At 36.8% G+C, this 23,289-nt stretch overlaps 1 protein-coding gene across 3 annotated transcripts in view; it reads left to right on the top strand.

Moving 5' to 3' along the window:
• The window catches only part of Cfap20dc (CFAP20 domain containing), a 230,944-nt gene that overhangs the window by 78,751 nt on the left and 128,904 nt on the right, over positions 1–23,289 (top strand). For all 3 annotated transcript variants that reach the window (XM_047531685.1, XM_047531684.1, XM_047531683.1), the window contains exon 5: positions 15,550–15,664. In XM_047531685.1, coding sequence (XP_047387641.1) covers positions 15,550–15,664 — 115 coding nt within the window. The remainder of the gene's footprint in view (positions 1–15,549; positions 15,665–23,289) is intronic.

The raw sequence follows: 23,289 nt of genomic DNA, 5'->3' as shown, positions 1-23,289 counted from the left end.
TTCACTGATGAAACTACCTCATCCTAGGATCTTATTATGGGAAGTGTGTGTTTGCGTCTATAAGATCTGTAGTACTACATGCATCCTTTACTTCAAATTTTGAGCAATTTGAGAGAGTGCTCTCTTCTCTCCCCACCTCCCAACAAGCTACAGTTTGTTCAATTTGTTGATCTTTTCAAAGAACCAGTGTTTGGGTCTATTGAGTTTCTAAATTGCTTTGCGTGTTGTTTGCTTTTTTCACCTACTAGCTTAAAGTAGAAGATTATCCTACTGGTTTTAGATCTTTCTTCATTTTTCATGTAGGCATAGACATCCATGAATTTCCCTCTAATTCACTGCATCCCAAAAGTTTTGGTATGTCATGTTTTTGTATTTATCCGTCTCAAAATATTTTCGAAGTTTCCTTGTGATTTCCTCTTTAACCCATTTTTTCACTCAGGAGTGGATGTTCTAATATTCCGCCTTTATTGACTTCTAACTTCATCTGATTATGGTCAGGTAAATACTTTGTATTATTTCAGTATCCCATGGTTTCTAAGGCTGTGTTCATTTTTCTTCATGACATGATTATAATTTATTATGTCCTGTTAGTAAAATGAGAAACAAAAACCATGGTCACCTTAGTAGGGACACATAAAACATATGGCCAAATCCAGCATCTATTAATGATAAAGACACTCCACAAATTATTCACTGTGATATCCCCAGTATCTGTTTTCATGTTTGGCACGGAGTAGATGCTCAAAAAATAGAGGAGCAAATATTTGGTAGGGCTTCAAAAAAGGCAGTTTACAGTATTGTCTGTAAAGAGGCATAGGGGATCATTTTTGGTTTGGTGATGATATGTTTGTTATTGTTTGTTTGAGTGCATTTTATTTATACAGAATAATGGTTTCATTGATGAGAGATCTTTTTGAGAGGACAAAAATGTTCTACAACTGGATCCTGGCAATGCTATATAACTCCTTAAATATATTAAAAAACTGAATTGTATACTTAAAATGGTGAATTCCATGAACTGTAAATGATAATTCAACAAAGTTGTTTTTTTAAAGTGGATCAAATGATATTCAGAGAAATTTTCCAAGTACACAGGCTATTTATTTAAAAATCATATATGTAAAACATGGATTATACTATAATATGTTAACTATTGTTTAAAAAGAAAAAAGGGGCTATATTGCATTTTAATTAGAATATGAAAACGGAATTGCTGCTCTTTTCTATTAAAAGAGAAAAGAAAACCTCACAAATTTAAACTTCAGAAGAAGGGATCCACAAAAAAAAAAAAAAAAAAAAAAACTAATGGAATAAAATTCCTTATGATAATTATAAAGCAATGGAATGTGTTGGGGAATCCATGGAACTGCCTTCTATTGGCCTTTGAATTTCAGTCCATAGCCATATTAACTATATACCTACCTCGTTGTGTATACTAAAGATACAATTTTGCAGTTTTGCTATTTCCTGTAATTATACCTGGAGTTATTCAGTAGCATCACTGAAAGTGTGCATTCAAATTTGGTAAGTTTTAGGATATGCTAAAGAAAAATGAAAACCATTTTGACTTTAAGAACAAATGATTCTAATAAATGAATCCAATCATCAGAAGTCTGACATCAATTTTGCAAGTTCATTCTAACCTGAAGTGAACATTCACAAATGGTTGTAAATGATGGTACAACAGAAGAAAAGTGAATAGATAATCTAAATAAATGAGTTTATCTACCCTCTTAGATGGTTGCTACCATTTACTCAAATTCTCACTGAGGTTGCCATGGTGGAAAAAAATAACTGCCAATCAAAGATGAAAATATAAAAGCGAATTGAAAATTGAATTGAAAAGTAATTTTACTTTCAAGTGGTTTGCAAATGTAGATGTTAAGTTTGAAATGAATGTTGTTAATGACCAGAACTGGGAGTTCTACACCTGCTGATCACTAGAATATTATTATAAATGAGGTTGATTTTCCTGTTGACTACCCCATTTTTTCTCACCATGGTCTCATTACTTTTTCTATCACATTGCTGACCCTTAGCTGTGAATGCTCACTTATAGATATAACAATGTATTAACTTACATATGGGTTTTTTTTTAAATGCATCTTTAAGTACAAGAGGAGTAATGCCAATATTACTTGTCTTTTTCTTTTTTGCTAGGTCACAGGAGATTTTAAGATGGTGAAAAATCAAGGCTGTATTACAAGTAAAGAGCTGTTTTACAATCAGCCTTCCTTACAGCAACTAAATTGTCCCCAAAAAAGCACATAAGTGTAATGAAGCTTTTAAGTAGTCACACATATGCATTTATATTCTTTCTCTCATGAATGACTAATTTTAATTTTTTTTAAGTAGCAACTCAGCTTGCTTTCAGAACCATTTAATCTCAGCATATGATTTTGTTTTCCTCCAAAACCAACTATTCTTGATTATGACGTGGGGGCGGGGGGTTAGCACATTTCCTTTTGCAAAGACATAGAATAAGCCCCTAGCACCATATGGTTGGCATAGTCCTAATACTTCTGTCCTAAGCTGGGGACATGATCCTGTAGAAATTCCACCTGACACCAGAAGCTTAATGGTTAGATTCATCGAAAACTACTTCGTGCAAATGAAACCCCAACCTCTAAGGGTAAAACCCCTGCTGTGCACCTGTGTGATTCCTCTTAAGCCTTAATAGCCCAAGGGACCCACCTGAAAATGTATTGGATTATATTGAAATGTACACTATAGCAAAAGAATGGATCTTTCTTTTGAGTTCTCACACAATTTTGCAGAGTGCTTTCTGGAATGCTCTTTCCCCCAGGTATGTGCATAGTTCCTACCTTTACTTTATTCAATTCTTTCCTTCTGTGAGAGGCCATCCCTAACTACCTTTTCTAAAATAATACTTTCCACCCCATTATTCTCTATCACCTCATTATGCTTTATTTTCTTCATAACACTCACTGGGAGCTGACATACAATATGCATTCTTCTAATTTATTACTATCTTACTCAGTAGAACACATGCTTCAAAAGCCTGGGGACTTCTTTATTCACCGTGATATCCCCAGTATCTGTTTTCATGCTTGGCACTGAGTAGATGCTCAATAAATGAAGGAGCAAATATTTGGTAGGGCTTCAAAAAAGGCAATCCAGCAAGCATTTGCTAATCGACTCCAAACCTCTGAACCAAGCTCTAGGAAAGTGCTGTGACAACCAGGTCTCGGCCTCAGGGAGTTTACAGGCTAGCAGAAGAAGCAGTGTGGATGGCAGCCCACGATGACACTGGTTTTTGTTGTTGTTGTTGTTGTTTTAACCAAGACACTGCAGCATTCTGACTTTCCAGGATGGAGCATGTGTTCAATAAGAGGATTATGTAAGCATGTAGGAGACACTCTGATTTTAGTTAGTAGAAAAGTAAAGACCCCAAATCCACCGAATTCACCAAACAATCCTCAGCCACCCCAGTGGATGGTGGTTAGATGTTAAGGAGCACTTCCTGTGTGCCAGGTGCTACTCTGAGCATCTTTCATACATTCACTAATGCAGTCCTCACAATAGTCATGTGGGTACTGTCATTTTCCACATTTAACAGATGAAGAAACAGACACAGGAGGGCAAGTAATTTGCCTAATATACTGCTAATGTGTGATGCAGCTAGGATTCCAACCCAGAAAACCTGGCTTCAGAAGTATTACCCTGAGCCATGATGATAGATGTCTGCTTTAGTTGATCACGGTTAGTCCCAAATAATAACAATTTATCACTGAAAACTTTGAATAGCATAACTTGAAAACTACAACCAAATCAAAATAATATTGATGATGAATTTGTAATAACTTGTCCTTCCTCCAAATTAGAGAAGGCCCACCTGCCTTACACTTCTATGTGTGCACATTAGGAACTGTGCAAAATCCCAAGCCTTTTAGGGCAGCAGACTTCTTTGTAGAACTTAAAATGAGAGACTTCTTTAAAATCTAGAATGAGCTTTGGAATCCCAAATGCTAATAACTCTTTTAAACACAAGTAAAATGTTACTACCAAGTGGTAAAACTGAAATATATGGGACTACATATTATTCATCCATGAAAACAAAGGAAAAGATCTGTATCAACTTATGGCCCATAAAATGGACTGTAGGCACTGACCTACACAAATGGGAAAACGAAAAATTTCAGTAGCAGTGGTTGCAAAACATATTGTAATAAGTCAAAGGAAGATATGATTGGTTTTCATGTGGAGATCTAGGATGTTTTCAATCATTCATCACAATCGAACTGTGATGAATGATAATAATTTCAGTTGGCATCATAGAGAAGGCACTTTCTCAGGAAAATGCATACACAAAGGTAGGAAAACAGTAAAGAAGGGCGTATGTTTAAGTAGCAGCAAGCATATGGGCATTGTCAGTGTACCGTGTCCATGTCCCCCAGACTACCCCTGTTATCAGCTGAAGTAGTGGTGGACAGTTTGGTGCAAACGTGCTTAGGTGCATCCCAGGGCCCCCTTTTTAGTGCAGTGGGAACTCTCTCCAAGGGACAGGTACAGCCTGGACATAATGGGAGTGAAGGCCCCCAGAGGCAGCCCTTAACCTTTAAAGCCTGGGAGTCAGTGTCTGTGTGCTCCCCCTCCCATTCTTCAAGTGGTCAGTTCTTTGGGGTGTTCTGTACCTGTCTGTAGAGTCCTGATGGAATGGAACTCTGTCATTCACAGTGGTGTCTTGATAGTGCATCCTAGTGTTAGCTGTCCCTCCTTCATTTTCTTACTGTCCCCAATCCCTTCTTCATCTCCCTATTCCCTTCTTCCTCTCCCTGTTTCCTTCTTCCTGATTCACTGGATCATCTGTCAAATTACTTGCAGCTACTTCCTTATCCCAGACCTACTTTGGGGAATGTGCTTCCTACAGAGGCTACCAAACAACCATGTGTGTGAGATGGCTCAAAAGACTCAGAAATTGGAGGTATTAGCCAGTGTTGAGTCTTATTAATAATTTCAGAGATTCAAGTCTTGAGGCAGAGAGAGATCCAGGACTCCCACTGAAACTCTCCAGTCCTTTCTGAATGCACTTTAGCTCAGATTTAACTCATAAGTTCTCCAAGCAGCACCTGAGGGGAAGTACCACTTACCTAAAGAGAGCCATCTGGCCATTTTATACCTTTTTAGCGTAAGTTGTATTTTCCCAGGATCCATGCCCCTATAAGCCCATGGATTCCAGTTTGTTAACCATAAGCAATCCTAAACAGATCAGAGCACACTGTGCAAAATGCATTCCATTAAGACCTTTTAAATACCATTAAATACCATTAGCATATTTGTCAGGAGGCCAGTCGTGTTTGCACAGAATTTTGGCTGGTCACTTTTCTTTCTGGAATGCCCTTTAGTAAAGTAAATAAATGATCATAGGCCCATCACTCATCCTTTCCTTCCTTGTAAGCATGCAGCCTTTTAAAAACACTAAGTTGGGCAACTACCATCTTCTGGAATTGTCAGATAGACTTGTAAATAACTTACCATTACCCCCTAGCCTTATCTTTACAGGCTTCAGTAGACTTCCTGACCTTGTTACTTCCTAGCTATGAGAACATGACCAAGTTTCTTAATGTCTCTGAACCTTACACTACACTGATCATTGGTGAAGATTGAGTCCTACTTCAAAGAGCTGTTGGGAAGAATGAATGAGATAATTTTATGCAGGCTCTGGCAAATGGTGGGGGTTTCGATGTTGTTCTTCCATTTCCCATCCCTTTCTTTTTTTTTTCTTTTGACTTTGAAATTCAAAACATTGCTATTTAACTGAAGAGCTTAATAACACAGGATCATATATCTTTTTCTATGAAAATAATCACAGTATTTGGTTCTTGCAAATGTAAGCATGTTGTAAATAGTTACTAATTTTCTTTTTTTCTTTTCTTTTTTTTTTTTTTGGTGCTGGGGATTGAACCCAGGGCCTTGTGCATGCAAGGCAAGCACTCTACCAACTGAGCTATATCCCTAGCCCTTGATTTTTTAAATATTTTTAAAATTTTTACAGACTGCATTTTGATTCACTGTACACAAATGGAGTACAACTTTTCATTTCTTTGGTTGTGCATGATGTAGATTCATACCATTCATGTAATCATACATGTACATAGGGTAATGATGTCTGTCTCATTCCACCATCTTTCATACTCCCATTCCTAACTATATAATTATAGCCTTGCTATCTCCCCTACGTAGGTCTCCTTGGTATCTGATTTTTCCATCAGAGTTTTTTGACATACTTAAAGGAAGACTTTGTCAGTGGAAAGAAGATAATCAATTCACACACAAACTGCAATCGAGGGCTATGTCCACACAGTAGGGCAGGAGTCTTAGCCATCAGATATGAAACATGTTCCCAGGAACAAAAGTCATCCTACTATGGATGTGTTTATATGCATTACCCACCACCAAAAGAAAGCATGAGATTCAGAAAATGGTCACTAGAATTAATTAAATCTGAGTTTAAATCTGGACTCTGCTGGGTGTGTAAATTTGAGAAAGTTGCTTACCATTACTAAGCAAGCTTTAGTTTCCTCATCTGTAAAATAGACATGATAATAATAGTGCATATCTTGAAAGGTTTATGGGAGGATTCATGCACATAAAGTGCTCAATGCAGTGTTGGCATATATAAAATGTTCAATAATTAATATTTAATTGATAACAATATCTTTCCTTTGGTGGAAATATATTTCAGGTACTGAAGTCTAAGTCTTGTTCTTGCTCTATGCTGAGCAAATAAACTTTTGATACTTGATAGATTCTTTTTTTCCTTTAGGTAAATTACCACATTCTACCAGACTATACTCAGTCTTACTAGCTTGGAGATAGTCCTTTCAGGAGGCTTTACATGGGATCATGGTTAGAAGTCACAAATTTAAGACCTATTGGAAGACTGGATCCAGAATGGAGCAGGAAGAAGTTCTAAACGAGTCATACGTTATGTCTTAATAAATTTTAGAAAAGGAACTTTACAAAATATGTTCTTTGACTGTGATGGAATTAAATGAAAAATTAAAGGCTAGGGTTGTAATTCAGTGGTAGAGCACTTGCCTAACATGTACAAGGCCCTGGGTTCAATTCCCAGCACCACCAAAAAGGAAGAAAAAAATATGATAACTGTATATTTTATAGAAAAGATATTAATATTTTGAATTTAAATAAAATACTTTTAAGTAACTCAGGATTCAAAGAAGAAATCCTAAGAGATACTAGGAAATATTTCAAATTGAATGAAAATTAAAATTTAGCATAGACTTTGAGGGATGCACCTAACATAATACTTATACCTTAATATATAGTTTTAAATGTTTATATGAGAAAAGAAGAAAGATATAAAATTAACAATATAATTTTTCATCCTAAGAAGCTAATGGGGAACAAAAAGCAAATTTAACCCATAGTTAGTAGAAGGAAGGAAATAATAAATCCAGAATCAATAAAACGGAAAACATAAAAGAGAAATTTGATATGGCCAAACGTTGTTTTTAAAAAGATAAACTTCATAAACCACAGCAGGACTGATCCGTAAAAGCGAGAGAGATCATACATTCTCAATGTGGGAGGTGAGAGAGGGATACCACTACAGATCCAACAGATGTTAAGAAGATAATAACTAGGATAAGATAAGCAACCTTATGGCAAAAAACTCAACAATTCTATGTGAAGAACACAACTGAAACAAGAAAAAACAGATCTGAATTCTGCCGTGGCCTACTGAAGACATTGTGTAAGCAAAATCATCCTATGAAAGGAACTTCAGACATCGCAAATTCTATTAAAATTTAAAGAACTAGCATCTTTTTTTTTTTTTATTTATTTTTTTTACGTTTACATAGGGTAATGATGTTTATTATATTTTTCCCCTCCACCCCACCCCTCCCACCCCTCCCACCCCTCCCACCCCTCTTTTCCCTCTACACAGTCCTTCTTTCCTTCATTCTTACTGCTCTCCTTAGCCTAACTCTAAACCTAACCCTAAACCTAATGCTAGCCCCTCCCACCCCCCATTATATGTCCTCATCCGCTTATCAGCGAGATCATTTGTCCTTTAGTTTTTTGAGATTGGCTTATCTCACTTAGCATGATATTCTCCAATTTCGACCATTTGCCTACAAATGCCATAATTTTATCATTCTTCATTGCGGAGTAATATTCCATTGTATAAATATGCCACAGTTTCTTTATCCATTCATCAACTGAAGGGCATCTAGGTTGGTTCCACAATCTGGCTATGGTGAATTGAGCAGCAATGAACATTGATGTGGCTGTATCTCTGTAGTATGCTGATTTTAAGTCCTTTGGGTATAGGCCAAGGAGTGGGATAGCTGGGTCAAATGGTGTTTCCATTCCAAGCTTTCTGAGGAATCTCCACACTGCTTTCCAGAGTGGTTGCACTAATTTGCAACCCCACCAGCAATGTATGAGTGTTCCTTTTTCACCACATCCTCGCCAACACCTATTGTTGCTTGTATTCTTGATAATCGCCATTCTAATTGGGGTGAGATGAAATCTTAGGGTGGTTTTGATTTGCATTTCCCTTATTACTAGGGATGTTGAACATTTTTTCATATATCTGGTGATTACTTGTACATCGTCAAAATGGCTATACTACCTAAAGTTCTATACAGATTCAATGCAATTCCAATTAAAATCCCAATGATGTACCTCGCAGAAATAGAGCAAGCAATTATGAAATTCATATGGAAGAATAAAAAACCTAGAATAGCTAAAGCAATCCTCAGTAGCAAGAGCGAAGCAGGGGGTATTGCAATACCAGATCTTCAACTCTACTACAAAGCAATAGTAACAAAAACGGCATGGTATTGGTACCAAAATAGACAGGTAGATCAATGGTACAGAATAGAGGACATGGACACAAACCCAAATAAATACAATTTTCTCATACTAGACAAAGGTTCCAACAATATGCAATGGAGAAAAGATAGCCTCTTCAACAAATGGTGCTGGGAAAACTGGAAAACTATATGCAATAGAATGAAACTAAACCCCTATCTCTCACCCTACACAAAACTCAACTCAAAATGGATCAAGGACCTCGGAATCAGACCAGAGACCCTGCATCTTATAGAAGAAAAAGTAGGTCCAAATCTTCAACTTGTTGGCTCAGGATCAGATTTCCTTAACAGGACTCCCATAGCACAAGAAATAAAAGCAAGAATAAACAACTGGGATAGATTCAAACTGAAAAGCTTTCTCTCAGCAAAGGAAACTATCAGAAATGTGAAGAGAGAGCCTACAGAGTGGGAGAATATCTTTGCCAACCATACCTCAGATAGAACTAGCATCTTTCTAAACAAATGCTTTCCAAACACACAGGAGAAGGAAACACTTCCCTAATCCTTTTAAGAGGTTAATTTAGCCTTGTTATCAAAACCTGACTTACCACATTTGAAAATCAACCAAACCATTCAACAATTAGACAAAATAAATGAAAAAAAATAATAAGATCACTTCAATCAATGCAAAAAAGCATTTAACGAAATTCCATACCTGTTCATGATTGGAAAAAAAATTATCAAAAAGTAGGAATAGAAAAGCATCCTCAATTTGATAAAGGAAACCCATCTCTAACATTTGATAGGGACAATGAACACCTTCCCCCTATGATCAGGCAAGGGCTGTCAACTCTCCTCACTGTTAACAGTATATGTTCAAGGTCCTAAAATATGAGGGCAGTAGTGCAAGAAAAATAAACAACATAAAGATTGAAAAAGAAGATGACAGTCTGTTTTCTTTGAGGATATGATTACTAATGTAGAAAATCCTCAGAAATATATGAAACAGTTACTAGAATGCATGACTAGATTAAACAAGGATACAGGAAACAAGGACACACACACACAATCATACACACACATATACCATCTGACTGTAGCTTGTCTGCCAAGGGTTCATGCATTGGTAGCCATGATGGGAGACAGTGTGGACCTTTTAAGTAATGGGGCCTAGTGGGAGGTCCTTAGGTTAGTAGGGGTGTTTCCCTCAGAAGAGATTAAGGTAGCTCTCTGGGAAACTTGAGTTAGTTCTTGCAAGTGTGAGCTGTTAGGTAGGGTGCTGCGTAGTATGCACCAGGCCCTGGGTTCAATCCTTGGCATCACAAAAAACAAAACTGGCCTTTGTGCAGGAAATGTGTAAAGGACAAAAAGTCTATGCCACAGAGAAGCAAATAAAATAAACTTTGAATGCCACTATCACTGGACTAATTAAGGTAATAACAAATAAAACAGTTATTTTTTAAAAAGAGTGAGTTGTTATAAGATTGAGCCCAACCCTTCAGTTATCCTTTGGCTTCCTGGTGTCCTGGTGGAAGGGTGTGGCAGAGGAGAAAGTATGGGGTCATGGCATGAGGAAGCGGAGACAGAGAGCTTCTGTCACTAAGGACAAAATATAAACCCCAAAGGCACGCCTAATGACCCAGCTCCTCCAGCCACACTCCACCTACCTTCAGTTACCTCCCAGTTAATTCATATCAGTGGGTTAATGCAATGATTAGGTTAAGACTCCCATAAACTAATCATTTCACCTCTAAACTTCCATGCACTATCTCACACATGAGCTTTTGGGGGACACCTAATACCTAAAAAATAACACCTAGTCTCAGGTGTTTCAGTATAGTAATAGAAAATGGACCAATGCAATATGATCAACTGATTTTCAAGGCATTTCACTGAGGAAAAGAGAATCTTTAATAAATGATTCTAGGACATCTGGATACACATACAGAAAGAAAATAACTCTACCCCCTAACTCATACAACACACAGAAACTAATTTGGGTGGATCAAAGCTAAATATAAAAACCTAAGACAATAAAGATGTAGAAGGAAACAGGAAAGTATTTTTGCAACTTTGGGTTGGGCAAGGTTTAAGATACAGAGAGCACTAATCTAAATAATCGCATTAAACTTCAGCTAATCAAAAAGCACCCACATCAGTGAGTCTATACGAGTCTTTGTACTATGCTTGATACTTTTTTACTAAGGTGGAAATTATTTTCAAATAAAAAGTTTTTAAAATGTCATTAAGAAAATAGGAAATAGGACTGGGGAGATAGCTCAGTCGGTAGAGTGCTTGCCTTGCAAGCACAGCACAAGGCCCTGGGTTCGATCCCCAGCACAGCAAAAAAAAAAAAAAAGAAAAGAAAATAGGAAATAAAATCTAGGGGTGTTGCTTAATGGTAGAGAGCCTGCTTAGCATGCACAACACCCTGGGCTGGATTTCCAGCACCAAAAAAAATTTTTCAAATATATACATATGTTTTGTGCGTGTATACACACACATGTATACACACATATGTATATATACACATGTACATAGGTACACATACATATGTACATGTGTGTATAAATCAAGAAAATATTCATTATACATATATCTGACAAAGAACTTATCTCCAAAATATATTAAGAACTTTAACAGTTATGAGAAAACAACCCAATAAAAGTTGAACAAAAGATTTAACAGATATTTCACAAAAGGAGATACATCAATAAACACTTGTAATAATGCTTAACAGTTATGAGAAAACAACCCAATAAAAGTTGAACAAGGGGCTGGGGATATAGCTCAGTTGGTAGAGTGCTTGCCTTGCAAGCACAAGGCCCTGGGTTCGATCCCCAGCACCAAAAAAAAAAAAAGTTGAGCAAAAGATTTAACAGATATTTCACAAAAGGAGATATATCAATAAACATAATAATGCTTAACATCATTAGTCAGAAGAGGAAATGCATCTGGGCACAGTGGCACATACCTGTAATCCCAGCAGCTCAGGAGGCTGAGGCAGGAGGATCACAAGTTCAAAGCCAGCCTCAGAAAAAGCAAGGTACTAAGCAACTCAGTGAGACCCCGTCTCTAAATAAAATACAAATAGGGCTGGGGATGAGGCTCAGTGGTGGAGTGCCCCTGAGTTCAATCTCCAGTACCACCCCCCAGAAAATGCAAATAAAACCACAATTATATAATTTCTTACCAACTAACTGGCTGAAATTTAAAATTCTGATAGCATCAAAAAGATAAAAGGGTGTGGAACCATTGTAACCACCCTGGAAAGCTGTTTCTATAAAATTATACAAATGTCTTCCTCAATCATTCTACATTTCCATTCCTAGTTATCAAAAGAATACATGTCCATGAGAAGATACTGCAAGCATGTTCATACAGGTTTTATTCATTAAAAAACAAAACTGAAATCATCTCAAACGTCCATCAATAGGAAAGTGGATAAGTTCCTGGATCTCCATACAAGACAGCAATTTTCAAAAATATCGCTATTGATATTGCTACAATGTAGTGGTGCCAGGCTAGCTCAGACTCAGAGTATGGATGCAGAGTCAAGACCCAACTCCGGGAGTTGGGTGGAAGCAGGCTTGTGGCGGGAATAGCCATACGATTTATAGGCTTCTTGCCCAATCACAATGTGTCACGGGGATCAGACCACCAGGTTTCTATACAAGTTCCCTAGGTAACAGAGTCAACTTGGGGCAGTTGTTTACTTTCCTAGGTAGGAGAAGCAGAATGCTCTTCCCTGCAAGTTTACACACTTGAGACATTTACTGCTGCCAACCAAGAACTAGGATTTCTCCTAACACTACAATATGCATGAATTTTTTAAATGTCCTGCTAAATGAAAGAATTGGACAAAAAAGAGTATATTCTATACATTCCATTTGTAAGAAATTAAAAATCAGATAATACTTATCTATGATAATAGAAATCTGCAGAGTAGTTGCCCATGGGGTTAGGATCAACTAGAGGGGACCAGGAGGGAACTTTCTAGAGTAATGGGCATGTGCTATATATTTACTGGAGTGGCAATTACATGAACATATACAATCATGCAAATCCATGAGATCATACACTATGCATTTCAGTTACATGACTGTCACCCAGTGGCAACACAAGAGACCATGGTTATGTTTATAATGTCCGTTAATCGTGTAGCATAGAATGTGGCCCTCTGATAGCTTCCTGTTGTGAGCCATAAACTTACACACTCCTTTCCTTGGCATAAGGGCCCTGCGTGATCTGGCATTTTCCTACCCCCTATATCATGTCCCTTCCTTCCTTACCTACCAGATTCAGGCCCTGCTGGTGCTACTTAAAGTAAGTCACTTCTTACTATCCTCTAGGTTAGTTCCTTATTTATTCCTTCATTAAATTTAGGATCACTTTTAACTGTTTTGTCTCTTTATACTTTTATCACCTGACTTTTCCATTAGAATCAAATTCCAGGAAGGTGGGAACCTTGTCTTTTTCACCAGTGTGCTGTTGATGATCTCTAGCATACTCCCTGGCTCAGTATTTATTGAATGTGTAAATGAATGAATGAATGAATGAATGAATGTTCCTAAAGTTCCCTGTGCCAGTGAAGTGACAGTATATTCAAACATTCTTCTGTTTGGAGTTTGATCCTTAGCAATTTTGATAAAAATCATACACTCTTATCCCTGCAAGCAAAGGAAACCTTTAATAAAATCATTTCACAGATGAGTTTTTGGTTTATGCAGCCCCTCTTTTTACTTCCTTTGCCTTTCCAGAATCTCAGTAGCCTTTCCCTCTCTCCCCTAATCAGAACTTCTTACAGGAGAGACCTAGTAACATCCTGATTATAGTGCTTTCCAAACATTCAATCCTCTACCCCACCAGTAAATATTCACACAAACCTACACATGGAACATTTATTTATCTTGAAAATACAAATATATGTTGCTGAACTACTATGTAATGAAATGTGCATAAAAATGACATTTTTAAAGGATGGGATGAAAGTTCTACTGTTTTGTTCCTGCACTTCAGTGGTTGGTGGTGTACTCCCCCCTCCCTCCCCATGCTGTGGTGCCACCTTGAAGATGCTGCCTTAGGATGAATGAGATCTTGAATTTAATACTGCAATAGTCTTATCTGCATTTCAAACCTTAGCTCTGTGTTATGGTTTAGATATGAGGTGTCCCCAAAAAGCTCATGTGTGAGACAGTGCAAGAATTTTCAGAGGTAAAATGGGTTAGGAGAGCCTTAACCTAAGCAGTGGTTAATCCACTGATATTGATTAACTAAGCAGTAATGTAGGCAGGTAGGGTGTGGCTGGAGGAGGTAGATCACTGGGGGCATGACTTGGGGGTTTATGTTTTTTCCCTGATAAGCAGAGCTTTCTCTGCTTCCTGTTGCCATGTCCTGAGCTGCTTTCCTCCTCCACACACTCCCACCATGATGTTCAACCCTCACCTTCGGTCCAGAGCAATGGAAGCAGTCAAACATGGACTGAGACTCCTGAAATCATGAGTACCAAATAAACCTTTCCTCTTCTAAAATTATTCATGTCAGGTCTTTTGAACACAGTGGTGAAAAGGCTGATTAAAATACTCTGACTATGGATTGAAAAGCTTTACTACTTTTTAACTAAATTGATGGTGTCACTTGGTATAGGATGAATAGAATTTTTAGGTCTGGAGTATTCCCTGGAATCATCTCACCTAATTTTTGCTGCATTTATCCCCAACATTGTTTAATGACATTTTCCCCACAACAAGGGTATCAAAAAATGAAATCCGAAAAGTGGAAGGAAGAGACTTGGAAGAGCTATAGAAAAGGCTATGTTGATTTTTTTTAAAAAAAATAGTTAATTATACTATAAATATTGACAACAGTGTATTTCCATGAAATGTCTCTTTGGAGGATTGCTAATTATAGAAAATTAGCAGTGAAATACATCTAGACCAAATGGCCAAAAATAGGGAAAAATCATTTATTCTCAGATGAAAGAACAGTTTTAAAGAAAGCATCAATTCTACAATATAGCAGCCTGAGACAGGTCTGGAGATTTTCAGCCTGCTGTGTTACCTCTGAGACCTAAAGGAAGCAGAACATAAAAATGAGCCTCTATCAATTTGAAGCAAACCTAATCTTTGTGATCATGGCTGTGGTCTAAATCTATTAAAGATGTTCAAATTCAGTGTCCTTGGTATCACTGCAGGTTGACCTGAAGAGCGAGCAATAAACTTGTGTATTATAATTCTAGTTGGAAGATATGTGCTTAGGAAGTGAAACCGACAGTCAGTGTTTTGTGTCTGTCTCTAAGCAGACTAAGAGCCTATATAAAATGACAGGTGCATTTTTAGGGAAAGAAACCCATAATGTTTTCCTATTTAGTAGGTGACAGTATGTCCCAAGATAACACAAGCTTAAGGGGCTGGAACAAGCATGGTTATTAAAGGCTAGCAGTTTCTCAGTTCATACAAATTGAATTTTTTCATAGGCTGGAGGACAGTGGAAATCTAGTGCAGAGTGCTGAAATAAATTAGCATATTAAGTGAATTTATATATTCAGCCTTCTGAGCACTTTGAATCTAAGGAAGAAATTTTATTACTTCTTGAAAGAAAACTGCAATTCTTAAATCCTGTGATCGAACTCCCTGTTGGAAAGGGTCTATCTGATAAATTATATCGTTTTAATGATTATCCAAAGAAGTGGTTATTAAATTGATGGGAGTATTTCTCTCTTCTGTTCTGTCTCTTCTTTTAGAATTACTGATTTAGGGAACATCAAAAGAAGATTGTATTTATCAACGGTCCATAAGGAACTATCCTCAACCCCCCTTCATGCAAAAATCCCACTCTTCATGATCAAGCGCAAAATTGTAAGTATCACACAAATGTTGCCTAAAATATTAAATCCACACAGTGAATATTAATCATGGGCCTGCTCTGTATATGAGGAAATTTGTTAAGTACCGTGGTGTATAAAACAATGAAGAAAATTCATGTCCTTCCTTCCTCTCCCTTGAAATCTAGTAGGTGAAAGAATATTGTTTAAACACTATGTCACCAAAACTGTGATAGAAAGCACAGGGGAGAGAAAAGGTGCTGTTGGAACTGTGGAAAGAATTGTGAAAGGGAAAGAAATCTGTCTGACTGCCAGAAGAGAAAAGGCTTTATGAGGGAGAGAGCACTCAGCATGCCCTTGGAAGGGCGAGAAGACCGCAACAGGGAGAGATGCCATCCAGGCATTCTAAGCAGAAGGAATAGCCTGGGCAAAAACTTGGAGGCTAGATAGTAGTCCATATTTAGGGGACTATGGTCTGTCTTTGGGGGACAGTGGTCCATCTTTGGAAGACAGTGTTCCATCCTTGGGGGACAAAGTTTCATTTTGGAGAACAGCAGTCCATTCTTGGAGTACACTGACCCATCCTTGGGAGACAATGGTCCATTTGGAGGATAGTGGTCCATCCCTGGGGGACAGTGGTCCATCCTTGGGGGACAGTAATCCATCCTTGGGAGACAGTGGTCCATCACTGGACACTGGTCCATCTGTGGAGGGCAGTGGTCCATCTTTATGGGACAGTTGTCCACTTTTGGAGAACACAGAACTAGTAACTGTTACCAGACTCAAAAACAACCTAAGAAATACCAGTCTTGCAACAGCCTAATAGGTTTGGGGAGATTGCAGGCCTGTTGTGTAACTTCTAAAGGTTCTGATCTGACTGGCCAATATTTCTCAAACTTAAGTCATTTCAATACTACTCTGTATTGTCTGAAGATATGCCTGACACTTTCTTTTAAGTTGACTCATTTTTCCTTGGTTTAAATTTATTTTAAGAGAAAACTTTGTATCACTCTTATGAATGGAAATCAGTATAGTTTAAAAAAATAAAATCTAAAATACACAAAAACCAAAACAGTATTTCAATATCTAGCTAGGTAGGGTTTCTTATTAAAGGCCCTATCCTGAGAACTATGCTTTGTAAAAGAAAAGTTTATCAAAGATTATAGACATATAAAATATTTATTTCTGGCATAATTAGGGACTGAAAGGACTCTAATAAGTGGGAAATTTTTATTCTGTGATTCAGACTCATTTAATGCCACTCCCATACACCATCTAAAATCATCTCACAAATGGTATATGTTCTACTCCTTGAGAACACTATGGTAGAGAAAAGAAGCCCATTAAAGCTTTTGGAGTAGGAAAGGAACACCCAGTCAGTTCTGGCTTTGGGAAGATTAATATTTGCCATGATTTAGGAAGCAAAGGTGAGGAGACAGTTTGCTACATACCAGATTGGGGTTAAGTGTGAGGACTGGGTGGTCACAGTAAGGAATGGGTGTGACCCAGCATCAGAAATGTGTGTAGCTGAATGAGCCACGACCCATGTCAGCATGTGGTGTGTGCTGTGAGAGCAAGAACAGAGAATCTGGGTTCTGCACTTACTAGAGCACAGAATCAGGGCTCTGACAATTCTTCTACATTTTTATTAAATATTTAATGTAAATAATATATAAAGTTTAAGAACTTAGAATCTGAGTTCTGACTCCTGTACAAATTTCTATGTTCATATTCCTCATCCATAGGATGCAGATAATATGAGGTTTATACACCATTAAGGCTGTTGTGGGGATTTACATGAGTTAATAAATCTAAGGCTTTTAGAATAGTGCTGGTATAGTAAGCCCTTGGCAAGGGTTATAGCTCCTATTTACTCTTTAAATGCTACTTCTTCCAGGAAGCCCTCTGTGATCTTCCCCTCCGTGCATCAGATATTTAGGGAACAGCTTGTCATTGCCATTCACAATTTCATAACCCTCTAAATACTTCTCCACCCTGCACTTTAATTGCCTGTTTTCCTATCTCCCCCAGCACACAACATACATGTCTCACAGGGATTTTATCCCTAGTCCCTGTCAGTTCATGGCACATAGAAACTTTCCAGTAAATGTTTGTTGAACAAACTAGCAAGTCTTGATGTGCTTTACAGAAGATAAAAGTAATGAGTTTTTCATGGCCAAAGTTCTAAATATGCTCCTCAAATATGACTCCACAAATGTTCAGGAGTGTTCAAATATTAAGAAAAACTTGCTCTCATTTCTCTGTTTCCTCCTAATCGGACAGGTGCAAGGCAGCAGAGGGTCTTTCCTTTCTACTATTAATACACTCTGTTCCTGTGAGCCCCTCTAGATTTAAAGTCGAATCATGTTTTGGGGCAGTTTCTATAGAGTCACAAAGCAGCCAAGAGCACCCCACCTATCCCAGATGCCATCTCAGCAGCCTCCCTGGTGTTGGTGTGGCATTGCCCTCTTCTGCTTTCTGCCTTGGCACTCCTCACTTCTTTCTGCCCTTTGGCAGCTAGTGGGTATTTTTGGTGGCAAACCTCAAAACAGCATTCTAAAAGCACTTCAGCTGTATGTGTCAGAGTAAGTTGCTTATTTCTGACTTCTTTTGAAAAAATACATCTGTCCCCACTGAGCCTGCCTTCTTGCAAAACAGACAGTTGGCTTGAGCCAAGTGGCAACGGCACCCTCTCCAGAGAGCTGGACGCTGCCCCATGAACTTCAGGCCTCTCTACTCTTAAAGTGCGCAGGTGCGTGCAGACCCTTACTGCTTCACTCATTTAAGTCATCTGCCTGGGCCTTCTAGAAGTTCAGCTTGCCATTCCTGATTTAGAAGATACACGAATGGTATGAATCTACATCATGCACAACCATAGAAACAAAATGATGTACCCCATTTGTGTACAATGAATCAAAATGCAGTCTGTTAATAATAAAAAGATAAAAATTAATTTAAAAAATTAAAAAAATAAAAAATAAAAAACTACAGCCAAGTAGTCCACTCTTCCTTGGTTCTTTAGGCTAAAGCCTTTAGGTAGCCAGAGGCAAAAAATAAACAATATTCTTACAGTCAAACTAACATGAATATTTATATATAGGCTGCTTTCTGTTGAATTACCTCTAAATGTTAACCTTTCCAATTTATTTGTCCTGTTATTCTTAATTATAAGGAGTCATTTTAATATTTAAGTTATAACAATACTTTTAACTTGAGTTTTCAATGGCAATAACAATTTTAAAAATTAATAACCATCAGATTAAACAATGGAAGTACCCACTTAGAACTCACTGGAATCAATTTTACTTCTTTAATATAAATTCAGTTAGTTGGCGATGGTGTCAGATGAACATCAATGTCTTGCTACCGAAGTATGTATAAACGTATAATAAATTCAATTCCATTTGAATAGTAAGTTTGATAATGAGATGTCATTCAGAATAAATCACTCATTGGAGACTTAACAAAATGATATGACAAATAATGCCAACATCTTTACCACTCAAATACCCAGTGTTTGTCATTTACATGGGTACAACTCCTGAAGAGTTGTACCTTGTTGAACCATAACCCTGATGGTATATTTTATAGATTTTGTCCAAACTGGAGGTCTGGTATTACATTTTTAAAACTTCTATTCAAAAATTCCCACTTTCCTCAAAGAATGTTTCCCATAAAGCCAGTGATTTGGAAATAATGGGCTTTCAATAATATTTAATTTCTTGAGTATCATGGTAAAGGAATGGAGGCGGCATATTTATTCAAGCACAAGGTCACTTAGAGATACATAAAAGATATATTTAGACAATGTCTCAGTAAACTCTTTCTAACCTAGAATCCACTATAATGTTTATGGTACTTATTTAAGGGTTTGTAAATATTTAATCTCATCCGTATTAACAAGTATCTGTTTTTCTCTCCCTATTTGTCAGTCTAATGCACGTGTTGAAGATATTTAGGGAAGGAATTGCTGTCCCATGCCTTCCTCTGCTGGTCTTAATGTTTAAGGAGATACAACTAATTCAAAGAAAGTTTGTTTGGAAAACAGATGATTACCCAGTTTAGGGGTCACCCCATTTTCAAATCAAATGAATAGGGAACATACTATTAGGATTTTGAAGTGTGGCCATTGGAGCTAGGTGGCAGACATTCCAAATCTAGTTCTGAAGTTTCCTGGCTGCAGGCCCTTGGGCAAGTCAGTTCATTTCTCTTGTTATGGGGCACAATTTAAGAACAGACCGATCACCACTGAGAAGTCCAAATTTGAGAGTCTTTATTAAGCCAGCCGACTAACTGTCTCACACAATGCCCCAAAATTGGCTATTGGGAGAACAGCCCGACCTCAGGGTTGTAGGGGTTCTTATACCAAAAATCACATTAATCATAAGTGTCTGTTGCTATGATTTGAAATTACACATTAACATCATGAGATCATTGACAGAGGGGGAAGTGGGTCAAAATGACCCTTACCTAGGTACAAACTAAAGAATGGTTACTAACATCCACACAATCACTGTTCACATGGTACATTGTTTAGGAGCAATAGGAATCAAAAGAGAGCAATTTTTCTTTACATAGGAATTATCGTTCTGTATTGTTAAACATGTCACACTATGTAACTGATGATGAGCAGAGGCAGGGTGTTCCCATGGGAGAAGCTTATTTCCTACCTAACATGGAGTCTCAGAGCAAAATGGAGTCTGTTTCATCATTTCCCTTAGAGTCTGGCCTGTAACATTCTCATGGAGTCAGATCTGTCAGCCCATCACACTCTGTGCTCCAATTTCCTCATCAAACACTGACAATGGTAGAACTTGCTTTAACAAAGCAGTTGTTTGGATTAAATAAGCTATAACTTAGAATAATATGAAGCTTGCAGTAAGTGCTCAATTGATATTAGGCAATAATGTTACTATTTGACTATTGTTTCTCAGTATGAACCCATGTTTATTAACTTGTGAATTTGGTGTCCCATAATAAGCCTCTGAACTTAGAGTTTACTTTAAGTATTTATTAAGTCCTTACTATGGACTTATATGTCAGATGACATGAATCCAAAAGTGGCCTTTTTCCTCAAGAAGATTACAATACTACAGAAAAAGCAAATGTATAAACAATACCAGAGCTACTGAAGGAAAATATCAGACTTGTGTAGCCAAGTTAGAGATGGTTGCAAATAAATTAATTGCCTCTTGGACCAACATTTAAAACTTCTAAGAAAGAATAAAATCAAGAAGCTTAGCAACATAGTAATCACAATGTCCAGCATACAATGAAAAAAGTTACTAGTATGCAAAGTGGAAAATGTGACCCTCTAAGCAGGAAAGAAAATCAATGAATAGAAACAGATTTAGGCATGACAGAGATGACAGCTGTAGAAGCAAAGGCTTTAAAACAATTATTACAAACATCTTCAAGGATTTAAAGGAAAATATTAACATAATGAAAGAACAAATGGAAACTTTCAATAGAGAAATGGAAACTATGAAAGCTGGGGTCGTAGCTCAGTGGTAGAGCACTTGCCTAGCCCATGTGAGGCACTGGGTTCAATCTGCAACACCACATAAAAAAGTAAACCATTAAGACAAAGTTTTTAAAAGTTTTTAAAAAAAAGAATGGAACTATGAGAAGAAACCAGCATTCTTGAACTGAAAAACACATAGAATATCTGAAATGAAAGATTGGCTATATGTTTTTAAACAGTTAAAACAGTGGAGAATATCAATAAAATTGAAGTCAGGAACATAGAAACTACCTATATTAAACACAGAGCAAAAGGGGGAGCTCAAAAGAAATGAGCAACATCTAAGTGAAATGTGAAGCAATATCAGGCGGTCTAATACATTTGCAAGTGTAGTACCAGAAAGCAAGCAGAAAAATACTGGGAGAAGAAAATTCATAGAATTAATTCTTGAACATTTTTGAAATTTGAAAAATTTAGAAATTGAATGAGTTCAGCAAACTGTAAAATGAGGAACAGGCACATAAAAAAAAAAACAACAACAACGTGGTATGTGATAACCAAATTCCTGAAAATCAGTGATAAAGAGAAAATGTTAAAAGCAACCAGAGGAAAAAAGTTCATATTATGTCAAAGAACAGTGATAAGAATACCACAGCTTCCCATTAGAAAGGATGCAAGAAGAGAGTGGAACGGTGCAAGGTGGCGGTGGGGGGGGGGGGGCTTGTCATCTTAGAATTTTTAATCTATTGAAAAATATTCCTCAGAAACCATGGCAAAATAAAGTAAGTTTTGGACTAAAAAGATGAAAGAATTCATTTTTAGAAAATTGACACTACAAAAATATTAAAGGAAGTTCTTAAGACTAGAAAAATATATGCCTGATGGAAATTTGGATCTAAATTAGAGAATAAAGAGTGCTAGTAAAGATAAATATGTAGGTAAATCTAAAACTCTTTATTCATATCAAGATTTTTAAAAAGTATTATGTAAAGCAAAAATAAGTTTGAATTGTAAAGTTGTAAATGTAAAAATGAAATGTGTCAATATATAATACAAAAAATTGACGAGATAGTTTAATATTATACAAAGTTTGTTTACAAAGATGAATATTGCAAACTACTACCACTATTGAAAAAATGAGAGAAGTATAACTAACAGGCCAATGAAGATTAATGGAACACTGAAAATACTTTTGATCGAAAAATATTGGAGGAGAGCAAAACTGAACAAAGAAGAGATGGGACAAATTGAAAACAAAGAACAAGATGTCAACCTTAAATATGTCAAAATAATTACATTAAGTGCAAATGGACTAAATCCTCCAATTAAAAAGCAGAGATTGTTAGATTGGGTACAAGATACAATAGCATGCTGTTTATAAGAATGCACATTAAATCAGAAAGCAAATAGGTCATAAATTTAAAATGGGAAAAGATATGCCATGCAAATATTAAATCATAAAAAACTAGGGTGCTTATAGTCATAGCAGACAAAAAAAGACTGTAAGGCAAAGGGATATTATGTAAAGAGGTATATTTCAAAATGATAAGCACTAAATCAAAAATATCTGACAACCTTAAATGTGTACATTCCTAACAACAGAGTTTTAAAATGTGTGAAGCAAAAACTAAAAGAATTAATGGGAGAAAAGTAAATACACAGTGGAGCTGGAAATTTTTAAGACTCCCCCCTCAGAAACTGACAGATAATAACTAAGAATATAGACTTGAAAAACCCTATCAGTCAGCTTGACCTATTTGACATTTGTTGAACATTTCATCTAACAACTGCAGAATCTGCATTATTTTCAAGTGCACGTTCACCAAGCTTTACAATATGTGAAGCTATATCAATCTCAACAAATTTTTGAAGACTGAAAACATACAAAGTGTTCAGTAACCACAAAAGAACTACCAAAAATAGCAAAAAAACAATTGGAAAATTCCTAACTACTTGGAAATAAAGCAACATACTTCTTATAAGCTGATTTTCTATTGAAAAATTAAGTCTATCATGAAAAATTAAAGACATATGAATAAGCTCCTTAAAACCATATTCTTCGTACGCCATTGTAGGAGCACAACCACAGAATTAAGTTCTAAAATTCTGAGAACGAGACGTACTTTAGGGTTGCCAGGTTGTAAAACTGTGATTTCTTTTTTGTTGTTTCCTTTTTAAAGACAGTGCTGGCTAGG

Source organism: Sciurus carolinensis, chromosome 17 (assembly GCF_902686445.1).
Source record: "Sciurus carolinensis chromosome 17, mSciCar1.2, whole genome shotgun sequence".
NCBI lineage: Eukaryota > Metazoa > Chordata > Mammalia > Rodentia > Sciuridae > Sciurus > Sciurus carolinensis.
Note: the sequence above shows the minus strand (reverse complement) of the source record. Positions and strands in the feature narration are given on the sequence as shown.